Source organism: Mchenga conophoros, linkage group LG11, assembly GCF_057382185.1.
Source record: "Mchenga conophoros isolate Kocher_MC1m ecotype Shallow Benthic linkage group LG11, M_conophoros_male_GT1.1, whole genome shotgun sequence".
NCBI lineage: Eukaryota > Metazoa > Chordata > Actinopteri > Cichliformes > Cichlidae > Mchenga > Mchenga conophoros.
The window spans coordinates 38,845,624-38,871,745 of NC_140536.1; the positions used below are offsets into that span (position 1 = coordinate 38,845,624).

The following is a 26,122-nucleotide window of genomic DNA, read 5'->3' on the forward strand; positions in this document are numbered from 1 at the left end:
ACAGCTGTCACACCCACACCTTAGCTCCTGTATGTGCAAAAGCCACGCAGGGAAACGATGGCGCTAATCGATCACATGCCCGTAAACCCTGGGTGTAACCCCGCCCTCCCTTCAGCACTTAGCGTTTGGAGCTCAGAGCGAACAAATGCGTGGTGGTGGAGTGCAGAGGTCAGGCTGTGGGCTGATGATGGCGTGGAGGTCGCGAGCTCTCATGCCATTTCCTGGAACCACGATCTTCCTCCGACCTTCAGGCTCTGGAAGAATGATGTTTTCATGTGTTACTTAGAAACGATGAGCCAGACTCTGATCTAAAGATAAGATAAGGATTCATCACAGTGAGACGTGTTTTATGGTGCTGGTTTATAAAAGTGCTGCTTTAAATCATTATTGGATCCTTTTATTGTCCACAGAGGTTTTATGGGTCCTTTCAGGGTTTCGGTCTCTTGTGTTCTTATCTGCTGACTTCAAAAGACAAAGTTTTGATTTCTGATGCTTTCAGGAGGAAAGAACAAAGAAACATTTCAAACAAACAGAACCAATAAAACTCAAAAACATGAACAGCACATTCAGCTAAGGACACCCATCGTGAGCAGCTTTGCATGATTACGGTTCAAAATAATCCTTCTTTATCTTAAACTGGGCCGTGCAGCCCCTGAGATTGTTTAACAGAGCACACTCAGATCAATACAAGCAATCGATAAATAATAAGCAATAATAAAGTAATGCTGAGAAAATAAAAGTAATGCTGCAGCGTAGATACAACGAGACAATAAAAACATGGAGTAAGTGATGTTCATGAAGCATAATCTTTGCTGCGATTGGCTGTCACGTAACAATGAGGCGCGGGTCCACGGAGGGCGAGCGGCGGTCCAAGGATGACATTTAGAGAGACGTGCTGATTGGACAGCGAGCTTTCCTGCTGTTTTAATGTCAGCTTATTAAAAAATCATAAATATATGTGGACCACACACACGCACAGTCATGTCTTCTTCCTGGAAATCCGATCTAACATTAACTTCAGCTCGACCAACCCTAACCTCCCCGTGACTTTAACATGTAATGATTTACGAGTTTGTCCCCACGAGGAACTCAGGACCGCAGAATGTGACCATGTAAACACATCTATGTCCTCACAACATGAGTCACACCTGCAGCTGTTAACACTGACCCCAGGAAGTTTACGTGTTCCTGGGAGGTCATGCCTTACTTTCCAGGAATCGCTGTGTGCTTGCTTAGTGTGTCTGCGTGTGCATGTGTGTGTGAAGGGCCAATGCAGACGAGTGAAGGTTAGTCTTTACGAGATCACGGGATAATAAATGTCTCATCTGAATCCAGGACTTCTGCTTTCACCTGTGAACTATAAGAAAACTGCTTGACCGGCTTTTACTGGGATTACAGTCAGTGTGTAATCCCAGTAAAATCCCAGAATCGCTCCAAAACAATCCAACCCTGTATGAAGTACTAAACCAGTCCAACATCAGCCAAAACCAACAACAGTGACCAGCCAGTCAAAAACCAGCCAGAAAACTGTCTGAGACAATCGTAACAGCACAGAGTCCAACAGGGGCAGGGATAGCTCAGTAGGTAAAGTGGTCGCCCCATGATCGGAAGGTCGGGGGTTCGAATCCACTTAATGGCTACCCCGAGGTACCCCTGAGCAAGGTACCGTCCCTACACACTGCTCCCCGGGCGCCTGCTTAGTGGGCTGCCCACTGCTTCACTGAGTGAATGGGTCAAATGCAGAGAAAAACAAGTAATTTCCCCATGGGGATCAATAAAGTATCCATTATTATTATTATTATTATTAACTACAAGCCAATACCTCATAAACAATGTCCAACAATATCTATTAACCACGTCCAACTATAAACAATGATCTAACCAATCAACATCCAGTCCAACCAGCTCCAGTCTCACACCAAAGTCCACCTCTGAACCAAAGCTGCAGCTGTATGGTCAGTCTGAGCAGGCGGCGCTCAAACATGGCTCTGCGTTTCTATGACAACGCTACAACAGAAAGAGAGTGGTGAAAGCTAAAGGTGGCGCTCTCAGGACGCACCGCACTAAGGCGAGTCGTGTTCTTGTTGGTAGGTTGGTCTGATGGGAAACCTCTGGCACAGTCATCCACATCCTGGTAGACAAGCTTAAAGAAGAACTTTAAACTCGTCTAAAGTTTAAAGAAACGTTTGAACTTTCAGCAGCTGCCTTCGTTTTTAGCCTCTTTAGACATTTGTGGCTCCAGCTGAAAGCAACGTGAGTAGACACGTCTGAAGTGCTCGCCCTGAACTGGAGCAATGAAGCTTTTAACACTGAAACACAGGATCTGTGTTCAATGAAAAAGGCGATCGTTGAAAGGAAATGATGAGCAAAACCGGCTCCTTAAACCCACAGACAGCATCCTAAAGTCCTTCAGCGTGTTCTTCCTGTTCCCGAGCTCTCAGGCGCACAACAACGTTTTGTCTCTTTACCAACTTCCAGTTCATTTGACAGAACTGAACCACTGCCTGAGACAGTCAGTGACTGTGCAGGTGAAGGGGCACTCAGCATTTCATACGCAATACTAATACAGTGTTCACCAGTGAAAACTGGCACTGGAGAAAAGAAGCAAGCAGGATAAGAGCAGCTTTGTAATGACAAACAGCAATGAAGGAAAATGTTCGTTCATTCAGGGCTTTGGTTTGAAGGTGTGAAAGGAAATAGGCAGAGGCAGAGCATCATGCTGACACTCGTGAGGATGAATGGGTGGGTGGAGGCATCTTCCACGCAGGTTTGCTTTGTGTGGACATTTGTTCCTGACCTCTTCAGAGAAATCTGTGTTTTAGTGTAACTAACAAGTCTTAAAATGTTCACAGAGCCGACTGCGGTGTCATGTTATCCTTCATCGCATCCACGTCCACACCAGGGCTGGCTTTTAAAAATCTATTTCCTGATTCAAATCGGTTTTAGTCTGAATAAAGTGATCTCGATTCATTAAATCCTGGATTTAAATATAAATGTAATTAATCAGAAACTCCAGAATCAGCTCAACCAGGAGATGAGAGCAGAGACACAGAGCGTGGATCGTCCACAGACGTCGGGGCTGAAACACTCAGATTCTGCAGGTTTCGTCTCTCTGACCAAAACTGACAGAACCAGAAAGAAGCTCAAACTTCACGTTTGAGAAACGTCGTCATGAATTCTCTCTGACTTTGGCTGTTTTACTTCCTGCACAGCTCTCTCTCCCTCAGTGCACTCAGACTTTTACCATCAAATCTCCGTCTCCTGCTGCTCACGCTCCGCTGCTGCGCTCGCTGCTGTCGGCCTCTGACAGCAAAGCCTCACCTCTGTTCAGACTGAAGACATTTAGACTTCAATGATTGCTCAGCTGTGATCGAACCTCTGTGACTCTGCTTCACTTCAGCAGCATCAGGTTGCTTCAGTCTTTGATCGACTGCAGAAGAGTTTGAAGCTTCTCTGCTATAAAAAGCCAGAACAGGAGAACCTGCTTCATGTTTTATCCTCAGTTACTTTGACACAAAGACGTCTGCGGTGATGCTCACACCTCTGATGGAGCCTCACAGCGTCAGCTTTGTCTTATACATGGATACGTGCTGATAAACGATCAGAGTCTGAACCCGTCCCTGCTTCACAGCTCACAGTTGAAATACGTTCCAGTATTTCATCGCTGTATGTGGCTGACGTTCCCAAACCCCGGGTACATCACTTCACGTGTCTGTGCTTCCTAAGACGCCGTCTTCAGCGCTGACAACAGCGGGAAACGTGGCTGTAACGTTGGACATGGACCTCTCTGATCAGTGTTGATGTTTTCTATGATTCTGATGTGACTGAATGGCGTGAGTGTGAGACAAAATCGTGCAGCCTAACTTAATAAACCTGGACCAGCTGTCCCAAGGCTCAGCACTGGAGTGCTTATCCAGCCTGGAGTCTCGGCATCTCGAGTTCGTTCCAATCCAGGATTTGCTGGCTGGAGTTCCTGGAAGCGGCCGAGCTAATCGACACACAACACAGGGCATCAGGGTGAACGCTGGTTTCACGTGTGAGGCTGTGAATAGTTTCTGCTGGAACATGTGATCTCCAGCACCCAAACTGACTTCTTTGCAGCTTTTTGGGATCGTGCGGACAGCTGAGCGTGCGCTCCGGCCTCGTTCTTTGCATCCTGAGGAAACACTGTCTCCATGACATCAAAGCAGATCAAAGCTGCACTTTCACAGCTGTTACTGTTCCCGTCAATGGAGGTTTATCCAGTCTGACACCAACAGCCAGTGCACCAACATTACTGTTTCCCGGTGAGCCTGTCTACATCCCACCTCAGGAACTCTTCTCTCTCATTCAGCTCCTTTTCCAATAAATTCATCCGGCCAGCAAACTGGAAGGTCCCACCTTACAGTGACCCACCTTCACATCAGCCAGCTGTGTTCACCAGTGTTGGTCAAGGTACTTGGAAAAAACTAATCAGTAACTAATTACCGATTACTCCCCCAAAAAAGTAATCCTGTTACTTTACTGAATACTTGTTTTCAAAAGTAATTAATTACTTAGTTACTTAGTTACTTTTTAAAAACCCGATTTACAACCTGAGTAGGTGATAAAGTGATAGATCTTTCAGCCCAATTCTACTTTTTCTGCATAATCCATCATACAAAATGTAATCAAATGGAAAAGTCTCTTTTTAGGCAAGGCAAATTTATTTGTATAGCACAATTCAACAACAAGGTGATTCAAAGTGCTTTACAGAGACATTAGAAACAAAAACAAATAAAAAGTATGATTTAAAATTGATTAAAACAAACTAACTAAACACACACATTTCACACCTGTTCGCGCGTTACTGCGCGAACAGGTTAAAACTTGATTAAAACTTGTTTTGTTAGTTTTAATCTGCACATTCCAGCACATAAAATAAAATATTTTGTGTGTTTACACTCAGTCTTTCAAATAGATGCAAGTAAAACACAGCAGAAAATAAATAAAGTCACAGACTCAGCGGTCCTGTTGCTCTATTTTCACCTGTAAAGCAGGAGTGGGGTAGGCGGAGGGTTACCCTGGTGCAGGTGTGCCGCGGTCAGTGGAAGAATCCGCGAGTTTCTCTGTGAGTTTCCCATTACGTCGTAGCTACTCGGTGCTTGTTGGAAGTTTAGGGGTTTTTTCGCTGTAAAAAGAAGTTTTCTTCCCACGCACAGCGGACACTAATGTTTTTGTCACTTTTTATGGAATCAAACTCAAAGTAAGGTCAGTACTTCCACGCTTTAAACGCTGCACGCTCATACTCTCTCTGCACTCGATATATGATCCATTGTTGATCTGCACACAGCTGTTGTCACGAACGTCGCACTCGCTTACGTCACTGTCGTGAGACATTCTCGCAAAAAATCACGGTTTTAGTAACGCAGTAACGCAGCGTTCCTACGGGAAAGTAACGGTAATCTAATTACCGTTTTTGCAATAGTAATCCCTTTACTTGTTACTTGAAAAAAGTAATCAGATTACAGTAACGCGTTACTGCCCATCTCTGGTGTTCACTAAACTGAAACATGGAGTCCTACAACACTGGTGGCCTAAACCAGCCCTTGTTCACGCGCTGGTCTCAGTGTGGCTGACTGAGAGAAACCAGATCATTGGGCATCCGAACAACATCCTCTGCAGCACGCCGACAGCTACGCGTCTCACATTCAGAAGGGAGCTGTCATTGACCGACATGTTTTTGGGGCTGGTTTTTAAAATAAGAAAAGGAAGCACGTTAGCAGCTGGATGGACGATTTTCCTCAGCCTTTTGGAAACATCTGTGAATCCTGGTCCACTGGGTGTCAGACAGGTTAATCTCACCTGTGAAGCTGAACTGGGTACCTGGACTGGATCCCAGGGTAACGTGGCAGTTCAGTACTCCAACCCAACCCAAGAGCTACAACCGCTGGGTTGTTCTAACCTTTTCACCCGTTCAGCTGATGCTGCTCAGCGTGGGTTAGCTCTGGCTCTGTAAAGCAGGAACTTCATTCAGTCTCTGTTCTTACTGTGCAGCGAAGCACCGACACTTTCTAAGGTGTAGTGCAGCTGAGTGATGGCGTTAACTGAGTGCACAAACTCAGCAGCTGCAAATAAAGTGGAAGATCGCTCGGGTGGGTTAATTAGACATTTCTCCAGCAGCGGGTTGGCCTGTGGCCTCAGGGTCTCTGCTGATTATCAGAGCCTCAGTGCGCTGCCTCATCAAGTCAAGAGGCTTTACTGTCATTTCAACCATGTGCAGTGGGACCGTACGCAGTTCCTCTGAGACCACGGTGCTAAATATGACAATCAACACAAAGTGCAAGTGTGCAAAAAACCCCAGACAGAGCAGAAGCATCCAGACACACAACAGTGCAACAATGACAGTGGGTTGTGCAAACAGACTGAGCGTTGTGCTCATCTGCAGGAATGACAGAGGACGAGGCGGTACGTCCTCAGCCTCACAAACTTTCCATCTCGGGGATCATCCAGAACTTTCCAGATCAGGTTTAGAAACTTTTCCTGAATAAACTGTCCTGAAATTTGACCCCAGCTGTTTCCTCCTGAGAGCCGTCTCAGCGAGCTGCTGCATTAAATCTGCTGCAGACCTGCTGTAATATTCCCGATCATTCAAACGTGCTGCGACGTGTTCGTCCATTAGTTAATGGAGCGGAAACAGCAGAGAGGAAGCTGTAATCTGATCTTCTCACTCCGATTCACGGTCTTCACAGCCGGCCTGCCTCCTTCCTCTCGTGTCCTGTTTGTCATGGAGATTATCTCTGATGAGATCTTATTAGCCACCCTCCCCTTCTTTCTGTCTCATTCACAGCTTTTCCGTCTCTTGTAACGCTCATTCTGCCTGATCACGGATCATCCTGCGGAGCGCTGTGGTCTGTAACCTCCCGTTAAGCATGAATGTGCACAGGGGTAGATAATCTGCTGTGTGGAAGAGAGAGAAGGCAGAGTCACGCAGACAGGAAGCTGGAAGAAACAACTATCGCTGCAAACGAATCAAAGACTCTGAAGCTGCAGAGAAACCTGCGTCATGGAGCGAGACAGCGCCTAGAGTGCAGGGCGCTGTGAATCTGCAGACACGGACACGTTTTCACTGTGAAAGTTGAGACGATGTTTGAAGATTAACATCTCAAAGACTTTTGTCGAGTTCAAATCTGAAAAAGTTCAGTTCACTAATAAAAACTTCACACTGTGAAAGAAATTAAACAATCGAACATTAAAATTCAAATCGGATCATCTGCTGATTGTTTGATTTTGTGGCACAGTTTGTCAGATTTTGCTCTTCTACCATGAAATTTGAATAAAAATGTAGTTTTCTTAATTTATGTGACTCAGAATGTAAAAAACCACCATCTGTCACTCGTGTGTGTTTGAATACGGACTCTGGAGAGCAGCTGGAGTTGTTGTCAAAAGTCCCTGAATTTGAGCTTTTTTAGCTTTTGAGATTTTTTGTTCAAGCACTCCGTCAGATTTCAAGGTGTAGAAAAAATGGTGTGAAAGTGGGCTGACGGCCATTTTTCAAGAAGACATTGAAACGTATTTGATATATTGTTCTTTAAGCTAACATTTCACAACACTCATCATATAAATTCAAACTCTGCACCATAAACTTTTAATGGAAATCAGAGTCGGTGGAGCAGACAGTGTTGGCTGACTGTAGATGGACTGGTGGTAGAAGAAGGACAGCGAGAAACCAGTTCATTTAATGGCAAATTATTGTAGCATATCCATCCATACTGGATATATGGATGGATATGCTACGCAGATGACACCAAGAGTTATCTATCCATGAAGCCAGATAACATAAATGTATCACCCTATCAGAGCACTTCGCTCTCGCTCTGCAGGCCTACTTGTTGTTCCTAGAGTATTTAAAAGTAGAATGGGAGGCAGAGCCTTCAGTTTTCAGGCCCCTCTTCTGTGGAACCAGCTTCCAGTTTGGATTCAGGAGACAGACACTATCTCTACTTTCAAGATTAGGCTTCAAACTTTCCTTTTTGCTAAAGCATATAGTTAGGGCTGGACCAGGTGACCCTGAATCCTCCCTTAGTTATGCTGCAATAGACGTAGGCTGCCGGGGATTCCCATGATGCATTGAGTTTTTCCTTTCCAGTCACCTTTCTCACTCACTATGTATTAACAGACCTCTCTGCATTGAATCATATCTGTTATTAACCTCTGTCTCTCTTCCACAGCATGTCTTTATCCTGTCTTCCTTCTCTCACCCCAACCAATCACAGCAGATGGCCCCGCCCCTCCCTGAGCCTGGTTCTGCTGGAGGTTTCTTCCTGTTAAAAGGGAGTTTTTCCTTCCCACTGTCGCCAAAGTGCTTGTTCATAGGGGTCATATGATTGTTGGGTTTTTCTCTGTATGTATTATTGCAGGGTCTACCCTATGTTTGGAAGGCTGGATGGATGTGTCGTGGCCCCGCCCCCCTGTGAGTGCGTCATGTTTTGGCGCCGAGTTCGGCCTTTGTGCAGTCGTGTGTTTACGTGTTCGTGTTCCTCTGGCAACCTGACAGCTGGATGTGGGGTCTGTCTCTGACATACTGCAGGTTCACATCTGTTTTTGGACCTGGAAGCTGAAAGCTGTTGCTTGGTAACCACATCACCTCATCTCACAGCTTATAAATCAGAGATTAGGAAGACTGACAAATCTCATTAGGACACTGCACTCCTCAAGCAGGCAAACAGGTTCATCACACAGGAGACATGAAAGCTCACCACCAGCTGCCCGCAGTAGGCGAGGGTCCGGCGTGGTGGCCCTGCAGGTGTCTGCGCTCATAAACATTTCAAATAAAGAGTGCGTGCAGACCGGGTTCAGTGACAGCTGTCCTGGAAACAGAGGGGGAGGGTCAGCTCGGGGAAGGAGGAGACCAGCCTCCTCCTAGCAGGAGTCACATTTCACACCACAGGAAGTCTGCTTCACTGTTTATTCGCAGGGAAACGTGATAACGTCTGCCAGAGAGCGTTCAACGATCCACAATCTGCCTTTTCCAGTCAGGACACGATCACAGCATCCACAAATCAAATCTCCATCCTTTCAGTCGGGTGGGTGACAGCCCTTTTTAGGAACAGCTGGCAGTCTGGGCAGGACCATTTCCCCAGCTCGCCCTCTCTTCAGTAGACTCTCTCTGATTGGCTGTTGTAATAAATTGAGGGTGTGAACAGTTTCAAATGTTTCTGCAGATCTGTCACATGACCAACACTTTGTGCTCAACACCGTAAATCACCTTTGATGCTTTTACGAGAACACCATTAAGGCACGAGTGCATAAACGGAGGCTCGTTGGCTGAAGCGGTCTCGTCTGCGTGAGTGCAGACACGGTGACGCTAACAAGGCCTCGCCGTGATGGATGTGGACAGGACGGAGCAGAGGAGAGGCAGGCGGGTGGAGGACAGGCTGAAAGCAGGACTCTGGTTTCACATGATTCGATTTCCAAGATATTTTTAGGAGATGTCCAGGGCTGGCTGACAGCGAGGCGAGGAGGTCAGAGCGTTTCAGTAACAGGAGAAAAATCAGAGAAAGGAGCGCTCACAAAGCCTCTTGAATATCAGCGTCTCCCCCGGAGCAGCACTGGCTGCTGATCCTGAGGAAAGACTGCTGTCTGCACACCTTTACCTGCACCGCAACACCTGGCGGAGCGGCACCAGCCCACGTCTGCTTGGGTCTCACCTGTCGGACGAGTGTTTCTAACTGCAACCACCCGGCTGCTGTTTGGCACTTTAGACATGTCACAAAGGTCAAAGGTCACTCTCTCGTCCTCCATCTCAGTAGGGACGCTGACGTTCATCGAAACATTTTGATGTGGACGGGAGACTGCAAGCCGTTCACGTCTCCGTCATCACATGACTCGCGGTCGTATACGAAGCTCTCAGCTTCAGTCACGACCAGCGTCTCTGACATCACAGCCCTGAAGCCTTTCACGCCTTCCACCTGACCCGCAGAGACCCCTCAGACCTCTGACGGTCACTGGGACGCTGTGATGGTTTTTCCAGAACGTCCCACAGAAGCTGAGCCGATGAGCTCTGTGGAGTCAGCTCGCTCGTTGCCGTGTTCCTGCAGGATGGCGTGCACCTACGCCGGCTGAGCTCGACCACCTTCCAGTGTGCGACGTTGGGATGACCAGCGGCAGTTTCAAGGTTTTATTTGAAACCACAGAAAATCTCAGAAAGTGTCTCAGGAAGACGGCGGCGGTTTGCACGACCACAGCGTCCTGTCTGACGGAGACGTCGGCGGCGTCCACGACCACAGCGTCCTGTTCCTGCTGCTTCCTCACAGCGTGTCTGACACACAGTGGGCTGCCGAGCGACCGAGTCTTAAAACACTAAAAAATGCAATGCAACACAGTAACACGTCAACACAACAACACTGCGGCGCTGCGTGTCGGTTACCTCCCGCAGAAACAGCACGTGCTGCTTCACCCATCCCTCTTTACCCGCCAAACTGGGACTGGGCGATATATCGAATTTTTAAATATATTGATATATTTTTATACGAGATACGAGATGTGACAATAACATTTATATCGATAAAGTTTATGTTGCGTTATAATTATACTTCTGGAGCCGCAAGTTTGCCTCTTTCGTCCACTTTTGTCTCTACGCTGCGTTGCTCCGCCTCTCCTTCACTGAACTAGTGATGCGCGAATCATGAACGAATCGTTCAATACTCGAGAATCACTTTACTGACTCATGAATCATGATTCACAAGCCCAACTGACTCACTGACTCATCCCTGTTGCTGTTAGCAGCAATGTATCTAGCTTATAATTAAAATTGTGGAGAAAAACACAACATCCAGTATCTTAACAAAAGAATTTCTGCTCTGAACTGGAAGAAAAAACCCTGAGTAGAAGCTCACATCAAGAAAATAGCTCCTCGGTTCACAGTAGCATCGCTCTGCTAACATGCTAACAGCACATTTGAGCTACTCACCCCCTCCCTCCTGGCTCACAGCTTCTTCTTCTTCTTGGTTGGCAACCAATGTTAAGGCGCATTAGTGCCCCCTGGCTCACAGCTCAGTGGACATTTAGATGAGAAAATATATATTTGACACATTTAAGGAAAATACTAATAAAATACAAATAAACAAAATAAATGTTTATTAAGCAATTTTGATAGGAAATTGCTTAATTTTAGAAATGTTTTTGCGCCTTTTTGCTCTATAAAATAGTTTTCTTTTAGAATCATTCATCTTAGCAGTAGGATTTACATGAAAAGAGAAACAAATTAAGTTTGAGTGAAAATGTAAATTTTTTGCACTCTCTGGTCGACTGACTCAGTGAATCAAATGACTGAAAAAACCCGATTCACTTTGGTGAGTGACTCATTAAAACTCGATTCAGTAAAAAGAATCAAATTTACCATCACTAGCCGAGGAGCCTCGCGGAGTGATACGTACTGTGTTTCATCGTAATGTTACCGTACTGTGTGCGTATAAGGACCACAGACGGCTCCTGTTCAGAGACACGAAGCGGATTTCAAACTCCAGGCTGTCGGTCACGCAGCAGAACTTCAGAACAGAGCAGCTGTGAAATCTTTGTGATTATGCTCAGCGTCTGTTAGTTCACATTTTGACTGCTCAGTTGTGAGCACAAAAACAACATTGTTTTCTTTTATTTATGGAGCATTATTATTTAATGAATGCTCATAACTTATTTCTGAGTAATTTGTTCTTGTACATCTGCGCTGTTTGTTAATAAAAGTGCCTGTGTGAGATCTGGGACACAGCTGTGACTGAGAACTCTGTTTGTTCTTACTTTATGGCTTTAAAAATATGCAGATCTATATCTTATATCACCATCCAGCTAAAGAATATCAAGATGTGAATTTTGAGGTCATATCGCCCAGTCCTACACCAAACCATCATCATTTCAATCCCCCCAACCGAGCTTTACTCACCCAACCCCACCCGTCACTCACAGAGCACCACGACCCCCCCCCACACACACACACCTGCAGAACAGCTCTGCTGCACAGTCGCACCAAACAGCCTCCGTCACAAAGGTGGAAATGGTAAGCGTCAGCTTTAAAGGAGACGAACGGCGAGCACTGACCGGGGAAGGTTCGGTTCCACATCCTCGGGGTCACGTCCTTCCCGTTCGGACGCTCGTTGGACGCCAACATGGACTCGTTCAAAGCGTGAGCGTAGAGCATCAGGCCGTCATAAAAGCCTCCAGCAATGATGTTCATCTGCAAGAAAAACACAGAGGGTCAGTCGTTCACACACACACACACACACACACACCACTCAGGCCTCTACCACAACACCTTGTGTGCACACAGGTGGTGTCTTCTACCCACACCTGTGACTTCTTTGCCGTTTCCTTGGTTACTACCGCTACAGTCTTGTGGCATCCGTTTTTGCTGAGGCCATCAGAGATGGCCAAGCATCAACGCAGCACAGGTGGGGCTGGAGACCCAGAAACTGGACGGGTGGAGCTCCTCCTCAGCCGCTCGGCCCGGCCCGATCCCTCTGCAGCTGCACGCTGACCCGGGAACAAACGCTCCAGGCGGTACAGGATTTCATTCGTGATGTTTCCCTGCGAAACTTTAAACTGTGGGTCTGTCTCCACCCTCCCGGCAGTTCTCTTTCACCTCTTTGTTTTTGTCAGCAGGAAGCGAGACACACGCCGTCGTCTGACGAGCAAAGTCAGCGTTGCTCGGCGTGACAGGATCAGCTCCTCCTCGCTGCCTCGCCTCTAATCACAGATTTGCATAATAATTTGATCTTCAGAGCTCAGAGTGGCACCGTGATGTTTAATGACATCACTTCCTCCAGTATCTATCACATCGCTGCTCTTTGTGCAGCAGCAGCGGCGCCTGACATGTTCCTATTAACCTGTCAGAATATCTAATCAGCCAGCGCTCCCGCTGGGAGTGAGCGCTTCAGGAAACGATGAAGCAATAGATGTTTCAGAAGCAGCCAGCTTCACGATTCGGCCTCAGGACGAGCGCGTTGTTCACTCGTGGGCAGAAAAACGGCCCTGAAGAGGCTGTGAACGTGGCGTGGTCGCTGTGCATCTGCAGGGACCTGAACTCCAATCACCACTCATTGCTCTGCAGAAGAGCACACTGTGCCAGCAAGAGCAGGAAACTGCAACCACACAGACTCACAGAGCTGGACAGCTTCAGTGCTTCTGATTGGATCTGGTCTCCAGAATATTTTCATCTCGTGGTTATTCATCGATAAAAGTGTCGAGGTGATTGATCTCATCTCTGTTCACCTTTTACTTTGTCATCATCTCGTTTTAATCAGAAAATTATGGATGTGTGAAATAAAACCTGCTGTCCTCACACGTCAGAGACCCTCAGAGCAGCCGACACATCTGCAGCAGCTGTGTAGAGAAACAAGCTCCACCCCCCTGCTGGCAAAGTGTACCTAGTAAAGTGTCCAGTTTGAACACACACACACACTGACCAGTGAGTCCTCTATGGTGTAGTTGAACATGTCCTTGGCATCTGCCTTCAGGTTCTGGACAAACTCCTGGTACTCGGGGTTCTGAGGCTCTCGGTACGTCAGGATCTTCACATTCTGGAAACCACACACAGATTTATTATGAGTCTTTGTTTTAACGAATGAGGACAGGACACAGCAACACAAGGCGCATCACAGATCCATAATTAATCTTTTACATGTTTTTATAAGAAATCAGATAAAATATTTATGTCCAGTCAAACTCGGAGCCAGCGTGAGCTTCCTCTCACATGAAACAGGAAGTAAACACGTGCTGTGAGGAAGACGCCTGACATCAGAGCTTCAGCTGCACAAATCCACACACTGTACATAAAAGATGGATGACGGCACCATACAGGAGAAACCTGCTCTCTTTCTAGTCCCTGTCAGGACTCTTGCTGCAGCATTTTGGATCAGCTGAAGGCTTTTCAGTGAGTTTTTAGGACTTCCTGATAATAATGAATTACAGTCGTCCAGCCTGGAAGTAATAAATGCATGAACTAGTTTTTCAGCGTCACTCTGAGACAGGATATTTCTAACTTCATCGAGCTCGTCCAGGTTGAAGGGGCTCTGTGACTTCCTGCTCCATAGGGGGCGCTGTCGAGCTCAGCAGAAATGGTTCCACCTTTAGACGTTTCACAGGTTTTCTCCTGCAGTAAACGCTTTTTGTTAGCGACGTCACAGCACTGCGAGGCGCTTTACAGCGTCCTCCATTTTGGTTTGGGGCGTGAAGCGAGCAGCCTCCTGACAGCGTCACCTTCACCCCGCTGCTCCTGTCACGGCCTTTTATGTTCCAAACACCAAAAGCGTCCAAGAAAAGGCTGTGGGTGGCAACGGGAGGTTTCTTTTAGAAAGCACTTCTGACTCCATTGTTTAAAATCATATGGCGTTTATTTCGAGGAAAATTATAAACAAAAGTCAACCAAATAATTTCTTACAACCTAAAATTAAACGAAAGTTAAGTTAATTTGCTTTCACAAGTTCAAAAAGTGCTCAAAAAATCAGTTTTTAAACCCTCCCGTCGTCCCATCTGACATATGTGCTGGATTGTCTCTGGGGCATCTTTACACAGCCTGCACCTGGGGTCTTGCCTGGTGTGATAGACCCCAGCCTCTATGGATCTTGTGCTCAGAGCTTGTTCTTGTGCTGCCATGATTAGTGCCTCTGTGCTGTCTTTCAGTCCAGCTTTGTCCAGCCTCTGGTAGGATTTCTGGATATCAGCCACCTCCTCTATCTGCCGGTGGTACATACCGTGCAGGGGCCTGTCCTTCCATGATGGTTCCTCGTCTCCCTCCTCTTTCTTGGGTTTCTGCTGCCTGAGGTATTCACTGAGCACTCGGTCAGTTGGGGCCATCTTCCCAATGTATTCTTGGATGTTCGTTGTCTCATCCTGGACTGTGGTGCTGACACTCACCAGTCCCCGGCCCCCTTCCTTCCGCTTAGCGTACAGCCTCAGGGTGCTGGACTTGGGGTGAAACCCTCCATGCATGGTAAGGAGCTTTCTTGTCTTTATGTCAGTGGCTTCTATCTCCTCCTTTGGCCAGCCTATTACCCCAGCAGGGTACCTGATCACGGGCAGGGCGTACGTGTTGATGGCCCGGATCTTGTTCTTACCATTCAGCTGACTCCTCAGGACTTGCCTGACCCTCTGCAGGTACTTGGTGGTTGCAGCCTTTCTAGCGGCCTCTTCATGGTTCCCATTCGCCTGTGGGATCCCCAAGTACTTGTAACTGTCCTCTATGTCTGCAATGTTGCCTTCTGGTAGTTCAATCCCCTCAGTTCTGACTACCTTCCCTCTCTTTGTTACCATCCGACTACACTTCTCCAGTCCGAACGACATTCCAATGTCATTGCTGTATAGCCTGGTAGTGTGGATCAGTGAATCGATGTCTCGTTCACTCTTGGCATACAGCTTGATGTCATCCATGTACAGGAGGTGGCTGACAACTGCTCCGTTCCGTAGTCGGTATCCGTAGCCAGTCTTGTTAATGATCTCACTGAGGGGGTTCAGGCCTATGCAGAACAGCAGTGGGGACAGAGCATCTCCTTGGTAGATCCCGCACTTGATGGTGACTTGTGCTATGGGCTTGGAGTTGGCCTCTAGTGTTGTACGCCACATCCCCATTGAGTTCCTGATGAAGGCTCTTAGGGTCCCATTGATCTTGTACAATTCTAGGCATTCCAGTATCCAGCTGTGGGGCATTGAGTCATAGGCCTTCTTGTAATCAATCCAGGCAGTGCACAGGTTGGTCAGTCTGGTCTTGCAGTCTCGGCTGACTGTTCTGTCTACCAGTAGCTGGTGTTTTGCGCCTCTGGTATTCTTGCCAATTCCTTTCTGTGTCCCGCTCATGTATTGACCCATGTGCCTGTTCATCTTAGCCGATATGATGCCTGACAGGAGCTTCCATGTAGTACTGAGGCAGGTTATTGGTCGGTAGTTGGAGGGGACCGGTCCCTTCCGGCCTTCAGTTAGCCATTCCGGGTGTCTCTCGTTAACTAGCAGCTGGTTCATTTGTGCTGCCAGTATATATATATATATATATATATATATATATATATATATATATAGGTTTTAAAACCAAGTTAACGCTGAAAGTACAAACATCACTATTGTCACATAACAGCAATGTTTTATTAATGTTCTTCATTATTAAACATTCGCGCATAAATAAGTGACGTCATATTCACTACTTACTTTTGACAGTTCACTCTTCGGCCACTCCCTTTTGCTGTATTTTGCGGCAAAATTATCCACACCCACCGCCGCGCTGTGAATTGTGGGATATATGGGACCACGAAGCGTGCACCGGACCACGCTTGATATTTGGGGAAATCGACGGCGCATTTGGAGTATGCATTTGAAGTACACTTCAAATTGGGACCGCCGTCGCGTGGCGGTGACGTAACCGCACTTGAAATGCGTACTTCAAGCGTGCAGACCCTGAATTGGGACACAGCCTCTGTTTAGCTCCGCTCACTTTGATCTCACAGCGCCCCCTAGGTGAACTGCAGCTAACTTTTCACTATGATTAACAGGAAGTGAACAGAATGAAGGTTCACCGGGATCCTGCTGCTGACGTCGTTTTCCCGTGACTCCTCCCCAATGAACCGTCCCGTCTCAGCCGGGAGTCGCACCAGAGGACACACACAGTAACACACACACAGTAACACACTCACACACAGCCTCCTCCCTGCGCACAGAGATTCCTCCAGATTCTCTGAGTTTGCTGATGACATCATGCTGTGTCGATGTCCACAGCGAGGAACGTGATTCTGAAACAGGCTGGAGAACCTCTGAGATGACCATGTGACCCACCTGCTGCCAGCTCACCCTTAAATCTTCCTCCAACTGTTTCTCTTTAGCTCGCTGACTTTGGCAGATCTTCTGTGTTTAAATGTTTGACATGTTCTCTGTCATGAGTAAATGTGCGCTGATGGAAATCATGTTTCTCTTCACTCGTTCACTCGTGCTGGTGTTTGAGGAGGCAGCAGGTGGGAGATCACGCTGGAAACTTTGGGCTGAATTCAGCTGAAGCTCATATTTATGATATAAAGTCAGGCAGAGATTTGGGTTAATCAGCGTAACCTTTCCTCCAAGATTACAGCGCCCGATCTGCTTGCGTGATTACTCCATAACGAGGGCGAGCCGTGAGGACGCATGGCGCTCCAGGTGCAGCTGCAAGTCGTCAGCAGTCATCAGATTAATGAGTGTTTCTTCCTCTCACACCACTGCAGCTACACGTGACGAGCGATTTAAACGGTTCCTCGGATTCCTGCGAGGAGCTGCGAGAACAAACACGGCGAGGTCCACGTGCAGCACACTGGAGCTCAGAGCTGCACAGTAAATCCATCCAATCATTTCACTGCTTTACAAACTCCACCCACCTGACTCTGCAGACAGGAGGAGGCGTTTCGGGTCACCTGAGACTGACCTATGACCTGTGATGTACACTAGCACTCAAAAGTTTGGACACAGCTTCTCTTTTAATGGTTTTTCTTTATTTTCATGATTATATATATTGTAGATTCTCACTGAAGGCATCGAAACTATGAATGAACACTCAGATGGAATTATGTAGTAAACACCAAAGTGTGAAATCACTCAAAACACGTTTGATAATTTACATTCTTCGTAAAATCCACCCACCCTATCCTCCATGAGCTTCATGAGGTCGTCTCCTGAAATGGTTTCCAACAGGCTTGAAGGAGTTCCGACAGATGCTGAGCACCTGTTGGCCCTTTGCCTTCACTCTGTGCTCCATCTCATCCCAAACCATCTCCACTGGGGTTAGGTCAGGTGACTGTGGAGGCCAGACCTTCGGGCGTAGCACTCCATGGCGCTCCTTGCTGGTCACAGAGCCCTTACACAGCATGGAGGTGTGTTTGGGGTCATTGTGGTGTTGATAAATCAATGATGTGATGGTGTGTTGCTGCAGGATGCTGTGGTAGCCAAGCTGGCTCAGTGTGCCTTCAGTTTTGAATAAATCCACAACAGTGTCAGCAGCAACGCTCCCCCACACCATCACACCTCCTCCTCCAAGCTTCACAGTGGGAACCATGCATGTAGAGACCATCCGTCACCTTTCTGCATCACACAAAGACACGGCAGGTGGAACTAAAGATCTCAAATTTGACCTCATCAGACCACAGCACAGATGTCCACTGGTCTAATGTCCATTCCTTGGTCCAAACAAATCTCTTCTGCTTGTTGCTTTTCCTTAGTCGTGGTTTCTCAGCAGCTATTTGACCATAAAGGCCTGATTCACAGTCTCCTCTGAACATGTAGAGATGTGTCTGTTACTGGAGCTCTGTGTGGCATCTATCTCATCTGAGGCTGGTGACTCAGATACGTTTATCCTTAGCAGCAGAGGGGAGTCTTGGTCTTCCTTTCCTGGGGCGTCCTCATGTGTGCCAGTTTCATCGTGGCGCTTGATGGATTTTGGGGACACATTCAAAGTTTTAGCAATTTTCCAAACTGACGGACCCTCAGTTCTTAAACTAATGATGGACTGTTGTTTCTCTTAGCTGATTCCTCCAAACCATCAACGTGTCTTTTAGACCCCATTCCTACAAAACTGCTCAAAGAAGTCCTGCCATTAATTAATGCTTCGATCTTAAATATGATCAACCTATCTCTAATGATCGGCTATGTACCACAGGCCTTCAAGCTGGCTGTAGTTAAACCTTTACTCAAAAAGCATCTCTAGACCCAGCAGTCTTAGCTAATTATAGGCCAATCTCCAACCTTCCTTTATATCAAAGAGTAGTTGTCAAACAGCTAACAGATCATCTGCAGAGGCTTATTTGAAGAGTTTCAGTCAGGTTTCAGAGCTCATCACAGCACAGAAACAGCTTTAGTGAAGGTTACAAATGATCTTCTTATGGCCTCTGACAGTGGACTCATCTCTGTGCTTGTCCTGCTAGACCTCAGTGCAGCGTTCGATACTGTCGACCATAATATCCTATTAGAGCGATTAGAACATGCTGTAGGTATTACAGGTACTGTGCTGCAGTGGTTTGTATCATATCTATCTAATAGACTCCAGTTTGTGCATGTAAATGGAGAGTCCTCTTCACACACTGAGGTTAATTATGGAGTTCCACAGGGTTCAGTGCTAGGACCAATTCTGTTTACATTATACATGCTTCCCTTAGGCAGCATCATTAGAAGACATAGCATACATTTACACTGCTATGCAGATGACACCCAGCTCTATCTGTCCATGAAGCCAGATAACACACACCAATGAGTTAAACTGCAGGAATGTCTTAAAGACATAAAGACCTGGATGGCTGCTAACTTTCTGCTTCTTAATTCAGATCAAACTGAGGTTATTGTACTCGGCCCTGAAAACCTTAGAAATATGATATCTAACCAGATTCTTACTCTGGATGGCATTACCTTGGCCTCCAATAACACTGTGAGGAACCTTGGAGTCATGTTTGACCAGGACATGTCCTTCAACACACATATTAAACAAATATGTAAGACTGCTTTCTTCCATTTGTGCAACATCTCTAAAATTAGAAATATCCTGTCTCAGAGTGACGCTGAAAAACTAGTTCATGCATTTATTACTTCCAGGCTGGACGACTGCAATTCATTATTATCAGGATGTCCTAAAAACTCACTGAAAAGCCTTCAGCTGATCCAAAATGCTGCAGCAAGAGTCCTGACAGGGACTAGAAAGAGAGCAGATTTCTCCTGTTTTGGCTTCCTGTTAAATCCAGGATTCAAAATCCTGCTGCTCACATACAAGGTCTTAAATAATCAGGCCCCATCTTATCTTAATGACCTTGTAGTACCATATCACCCTATTAGAGCACTTCGCTCTCGCTCTGCAGGCCTACTTGTTGTTCCTAGAGTATTTAAAAGTAGAATGGGAGGCAGAGCCTTCAGTTTTCAGGCCCCTCTTCTGTGGAACCAGCTTCCAGTTTGGATTCAGGAGACAGACACTATCTCTACTTTCAAGATTAGGCTTCAAACTTTCCTTTTTGCTAAAGCATATAGTTAGGGCTGGACCAGGTGACCCTGAATCCTCCCTTAGTTATGCTGCAATAGACGTAGGCTGCCGGGGATTCCCATGATGCATTGAGTTTTTCCTTTCCAGTCACCTTTCTCACTCACTATGTGTTAACAGACCTCTCTGCATTGAATCATATCTGTTATTAATCTCTGTCTCTCTTCCACAGCATGTCTTTATCCTGTCTTCCTTCTCTCACCCCAACCAATCACAGCAGATGGCCCCGCCCCTCCCTCCCGGTACAAATCCTACCATGTGGATTCATGGATTTTTTTTTCACATTCTGTCTCTCACAGTTGAAGTGTACCTCTGGTGCAAATTACTGACCTCTGTCATCATTTTAGGTGAGGGAACTTGCACAATCGGTGGCTGACTAAATACTTTTTTGCCCCACTGTAGTTCTGGGCCCACTGCAGCCGTTTCTGCTGTGAGTGTTGGTTAAGGGTGGCCGAATAGAAGGTTTATGCACAACTGCAAGTCTCTGGAGGATCCTATAGCTTCATGTTCGCAGGCCTCCAGAGGCACCAGCAGATTCAAATATGTGTTTGCTGCTTTGTAATGGCATCATTGTGCCTTTACCTGCAGGAACCCATGTGTGCTCTGACTCAGCCAAGGTTTTCATTACGTGTCCAAGGCATTCAACTATTTTATGCTTTTCAGCAGCAGAGATCATTTTTCCTTCCTACGTTGCTTGAAAATGGTGGTCTGCTTAATAATGTGGAACATCCTTCTTTAGTAGTTTTCCTTTAATTGGGCTCAGCTGGCAAACTGATGATCACAGGTGTCCGAGATTGATTTCAGTCATCCAAAGAGCTCTGAGACACAATCCCATTTAATTGAAAAACAACTTATTTAATCTTTATGACACTTAAACACAATTTGCATAATAATTTGGAACGCGGTGTATAAAACATATTAGTAGGGCTGCAACGATACACAAAATTCCCGGTTCGATATTTTTTCGATACAAAAAATGTTCATGCCTTTTTAATTTGTCATTTATTAAAATTATAAATATATATTTTAACTCAAAAGTACAGTTTTTAAATTTAATGTTGCTGAAACAACAAAATAATAAAAATAAATAAATCTATCTGATGGAGGAATCACTCATCTTTGGAAAAGAGAGTTTATTACAGAGAAATGGATCTTTCAAAATAAAAGCTCTACTATACGCTTCTTCTGGGCTATATTCTCAGCAGCATATTAAACATATCAGGTCCCCATAAGGAGAATCCTGTGCTAATGGCTGTCTAAATGACTCGGGTAAAGTTTGTAGCATGCTGCTTGTTGTTTTTGTCTTTGCACTAGGATGATGTCGGAGTAAATGTGCAGTCATATTCGTTGTGTTCCCACTAGTGCTGTCAGCGTTAATCTGAAATGACGTTAACGCCACAACACGGCAAATCTCCGTTAACAAGTTACCGCAGATCGCCCCGTGCGTGGGGCTAGACGGCCAACACGTTAATGAGCTAACTGCGCTAACACACTAGCTCCCACCCATGTAATTGAGCATTGTATGGCACATCCAACATACTGTTTTACTTTAGTCCATGACGCGCTTACCTTCAGGGTCATACGTCACATGAAAACCAAAATAATTCCAAACGCCAGATCTGAATGAGGGTGGGGGAAGTTCAGTTTGCCATGTTGCAACGAGCTTAGCTTCTGTCTGCTAGCTTGCCCTGCGCTCAGTGAATCTGCGTTCGACTACTCCGCCTAGGCTGCACTGTCGAGCGCAGATCCACTGAGCGCTCAACACAGACAGCATCGTCAGAAGGAAAATTGATAAAATAAATTAAAAATGTTGTATTGTTCGATACATATGCGTACCGAACCGAAAGCACTGTATCGAACGGTTCAATATCCATACGAGTATCGTTGCACCATATATATATATATATATATATATATATATATATACATATATATCTATACGCACACACAGGTATATTGAACTGATAAACATACAGACAAAGGTCACTGTATCGAACGGTTCAATATCCATACAAGTATCGTATGGATATTGTATTAATAACATGTTTCACAGTATCATTTATCAGTAATATTTCCTACAGGGTTGCATTGAATATGTCTGTCATCACATTGACCTTTCTATTTTTATAGGTTGAGTTCATTTTATACACAATGCATAAATGTGCTTGGTTAGAGTTGATGTTCCATTCTAGAAGGTTTTAAGCTTCACTGGTGAGAGTGTCCAGATGATACATGCTGAGGGGAGATGAGAACATAGCAGGTTAATTGCATGCATGCTTACAATACACATATTAATCTAGTAGCAGGTCTGAGCGAAGGCCTAAGCGTCTTCTGCTTCAGTTTGAGACTGGCTGCAAAGTACTCTACTTAGGGATTAATGACGAGGGTCCAATTATTAGCTCTCAGAAAAGCTGAGACCTGAAGTTATTACCTTAAAAGGCAAGTAATGAAGAAAGGAGAAGTTATATGTCAGTTTATAGTTATTAGAAGTGTAGGTGATGAACCCTTGCCTGTACGGGTTGAACTGTTGCCCGTCTGTCACCAAGTATTTTTGAACTGTATTGACGTAGGTGTGATATTTTGTCCTATAAAACCAGAACCCAGTGTATTCTTGTCAGAGCAACACATTCTGTATGCTGATGGCTGGTTGTTCTCCTGTGATAATAAAACTCATCGTTTGATTGCACTTTTCCGGAGTCTCCGTCGTTTGTTGTCTGGTCTAAAGTTGATCGATCTCGCAACAACCCCTAATATTTAGTTATTTATCTTTTTTTCTTTGCTACATATTCCACATATCTTGCTTTGTATATTTAATGTCTTCAGTTTGTATCTACGATGTAAAAATGTAGTAAAAATAAAGAAAAAACATGAAATAAAAAGAGATTAATAACAAGTATGACTCAATGCAGAGAGGTCTATTAAGTCTATTAACTAGTGAGTGAAGAAGAAACACCCAATGCATCATGGGAATCCCCGGCAGCCTACATCTATTGCAGCATAACTAAGGGAGGATTCAGGGTCACCTGGTCCAGCCCTAACTATATGCTTTAGCAAAAAGGAAAGTTTGAAGCCTGATCTTGAAAGTAGAGCGTGTCATGTATCACGTATGATGTATAAGGCAGTGAGGTTCATGTGGAGTCAGCTGCAGTCAGGAGAGTCTGGTTTCTTTGACCGACCTCCTCCTGGATACTGATGCCATACCTGGAAGGCTTCCTTGGCAATAGCGTCCTCACGGTCCCCGCGGCGCCACGGCTGGCGGTGTTCAGATTTCAGGCTGTCGGCGAACACGTCGAGATAGAAAAAGACGTACTGCTCGTGAGTGAGATTTTCCCGCCTGAACTCAACCATCAACTTCCTGAAGACGTCAGGAGAACAGCAGACGAAGACCACTGAGGAGGAGAGAGAGGAAGAGTCACAGATGAAGATCAGAGTCAGCCCACGGCGCAGCACAGACCTGTGGGTCGCCCCCCTCTGCCTTCATGGCTGAGCTCACCTGCTCCACACCTGTTCTAATGTTCACGCTGACAGACAAACACATCTGATTGTTTTCTTTCCTTCCTGCCTCAGTGTGAGTCAATGAGGTTTCACCTCTGCAGGGAAAACGCAGTCTGATTGGACAGTCAGCCTCCTAGTAGCTGCACTTTTGGTACTCCTACATCACCTCCATCTACAACTATCACCTTCCTCCATCACCCTCACACTTCCTGAGCTGGTGTTTCTCTAGAAAACACCCAGCACTGGTCTTCCACACACACACATATGGGCTCAAATTGTGGTCATAAATATTTTGTACTTGTAAATCAAGATTTGTATGTGTAAAAAGATTTGTGTGGACTTAGCCAAATAATCCGTGTGAAACTCTGCACTCAAGCTTCAAGTTACAAGTACGAATTGACCCTATTTTTCTTCCTTTTAGCTGATTGGTCAATGTCATGTCAATCACAAATGTAACTATCCAATCAGAGAACAGATGGGTTTGGCTGTTGGAGTGAGGCTTTTTTGAAGTGCAGGTCCTTAAAGGGTAATACAGTTTGAAGTTGGAGGATCTGTATATAAATGATCCCATAAGGCTCATACAAGCTAAGTATAAGCTAAGGATACAGTTGCGGTATACCAGTGTTCAGAAACACCTTTATTACTTTAGTATTACTTTAACACAAAATCAGGGTTGACCCAGGACCACTGCTATGAGTCACACTATGCAGCATGAAGGCCGTTTCACATCGGACGCGGCGTGCGCTGTGCTCACCGCTAACTAAGAGCGAACGATCCAGAATTTGTTGCGCTGGCTGCTGAGCTCTGCTTGTATATCGTTTTTTAGCGATCGCTCCAGGTGTGCTAGATGCACCTGATCCTTGTCATTTCAAAACATGTATCTCTCTGACTTTATCTCCTCTACGAGAGTTTGTGTTGTATTATGTTCAAATGTTTAATAAAAACGTATCGCTCATTCATAACGAGGAAAGCTTTGTAACTGTCCCAACTAGTGAAGAGTGCGTCGTTTCCACAACACTGCTTTCCCTCCGAGGTCGACAGCGCCTTTGAAAACGCTCTGGAGGTCCCTGTGTGAACACATCAACCTATGAGAAAGAGTTTACTTGGACACACACAGATGTTTTCCATCATGGTGAGGCGATAAGAGACGTGAAAGCGCATTTATCCTTCAAGGACCTGCAGCTCAAAAAAGCGCCCCTCTGACAGCGATCGTGGCTCAAGAGTTGGGAGTTCGCCTTGTAATCTGAAGGTTGCCGGTTCGAGCCCCGGCTTGGACAGTCTCGGTCGTTGTGTCCTTGGGCAAGACACTTCACCCGTTGCCTACTGGTGGTGGTCAGAGGGCCCGGTGGCGCCAGTGTCCGGCAGCCTCGCCTCTGTCAGTGCGCCCCAGGGTGGCTGTGGCTACAATGTAGCTGCCATCACCAGTGTGTGGATGGGTGGATGACTGGATATGTAAAGTGCTTTGGGGTCCTTAGGGACTAGTAAAGCACTATATAAATACAGGCCATTTACCATTTACCAAACCCATCTGTTCTCTGATTGGATAGTTACATTTGTGATTAACATGACATTGACCAATCAGCTGAAAGGAAGAAAAGTAGGGTCGAAATTCGTACTTCTAACTTGAAACTTGAGTGCAGTTTCACACGGATTTTTTGGCTAAGGTCAACAAACACGCTGACCAATGAAGTCCCAACGGCACTCCTTAGACTCAGGGGCGGAGCTACTGTGGTGGCATGGGGTGGCATGTGACACCCTAAAATAATGTACATAAGCTACATTTAACATTAAATATATAAATTGTAAAAATGAATGTATAACATAGCCCCACCCCTCACCCAATTAAAATGTGCCTCAGTCCATAGCATCAAAACAGCTTTCTTTCTTGTCAGTAGCAACGGACACCTATGATTGTGTCAGAGCAGATTTTGTAGATTTCAGCACAAGTGGTTGATTGTTACACTCTGGAAATGGAATGAAGGTGAGTGTTATTAACCCCAATAAATCATGAAAAACAAGGTTTACATTCTTGGTTTGATTTCTGCCATTTTGTGTAAATGTAAGTATGTAACAACTTTTATTTCTAATAAAAAGTGTAGAATGCACACAGTGGGCTTTCCTGTCAGTCCATGTCAGCAATGAGCCGCGTTCACAATGAGCAGCAGCTGTAACATGAGGGAGCAGGTAGGTAGGAGGACGCTGCAGGTGTGTTTGTGAGAACCTCTGTGAGGTCCTGAGGATGGTGGCTCAGGTGGAGCTGAAGGTTTATCAAACCACGATGGGCGTCAGGGCTCCTGACCCTGGGCTCAGGCGGGTTCGTTACCATGACCCAGGGTATGGCTCTGTGTGAGGTATGCATTCACGCCATCCATTAATCTTCTTCTGCTTGTCCGGGACCGGGTTGCGGGGGCAGCAGGCTCCAGCCCTCCCTCTCCCCAGCCACCTCCTCCAGCTTGTCTGGGGGGACATCAAGGCGTTCCCAGGCCAGCTGAGCGATATAATCCCTCCAGCGTGTCCTGAGTCTGCCCCGGGGCCTCCTCCCAGTGGGTCATGCCTGGAACACCTCACCCCGGAGGCATCCTTGTCAGATGCCCGAACCACCTCAACTGGCTCAGTTCAATGTGGAGGAGCAGCGGCTCTACTCTGAGCCCCTCC

General features: G+C 46.0%; 1 protein-coding gene across 4 annotated transcripts in view; it reads right to left on the bottom strand.

Annotated features, from left to right (window-relative positions):
- The window catches only part of LOC146565053 (atrial natriuretic peptide receptor 1-like), a 63,360-nt gene that overhangs the window by 22,451 nt on the left and 14,787 nt on the right, over nucleotides 1-26,122 (bottom strand). For 3 of the 4 annotated variants that reach the window (XM_085292938.1, XM_085292939.1, XM_085292937.1), the window contains 3 exons: nucleotides 23,174-23,361; nucleotides 13,416-13,529; nucleotides 12,052-12,187 (listed from right to left, as the gene is read on the bottom strand). In XM_085292938.1, coding sequence (XP_085149064.1) covers nucleotides 12,052-12,187; nucleotides 13,416-13,529; nucleotides 23,174-23,361 — 438 coding nt within the window. The remainder of the gene's footprint in view (nucleotides 1-12,051; nucleotides 12,188-13,415; nucleotides 13,530-23,173; nucleotides 23,362-26,122) is intronic. The other variant, XM_085292940.1, reaches the window with a different exon arrangement.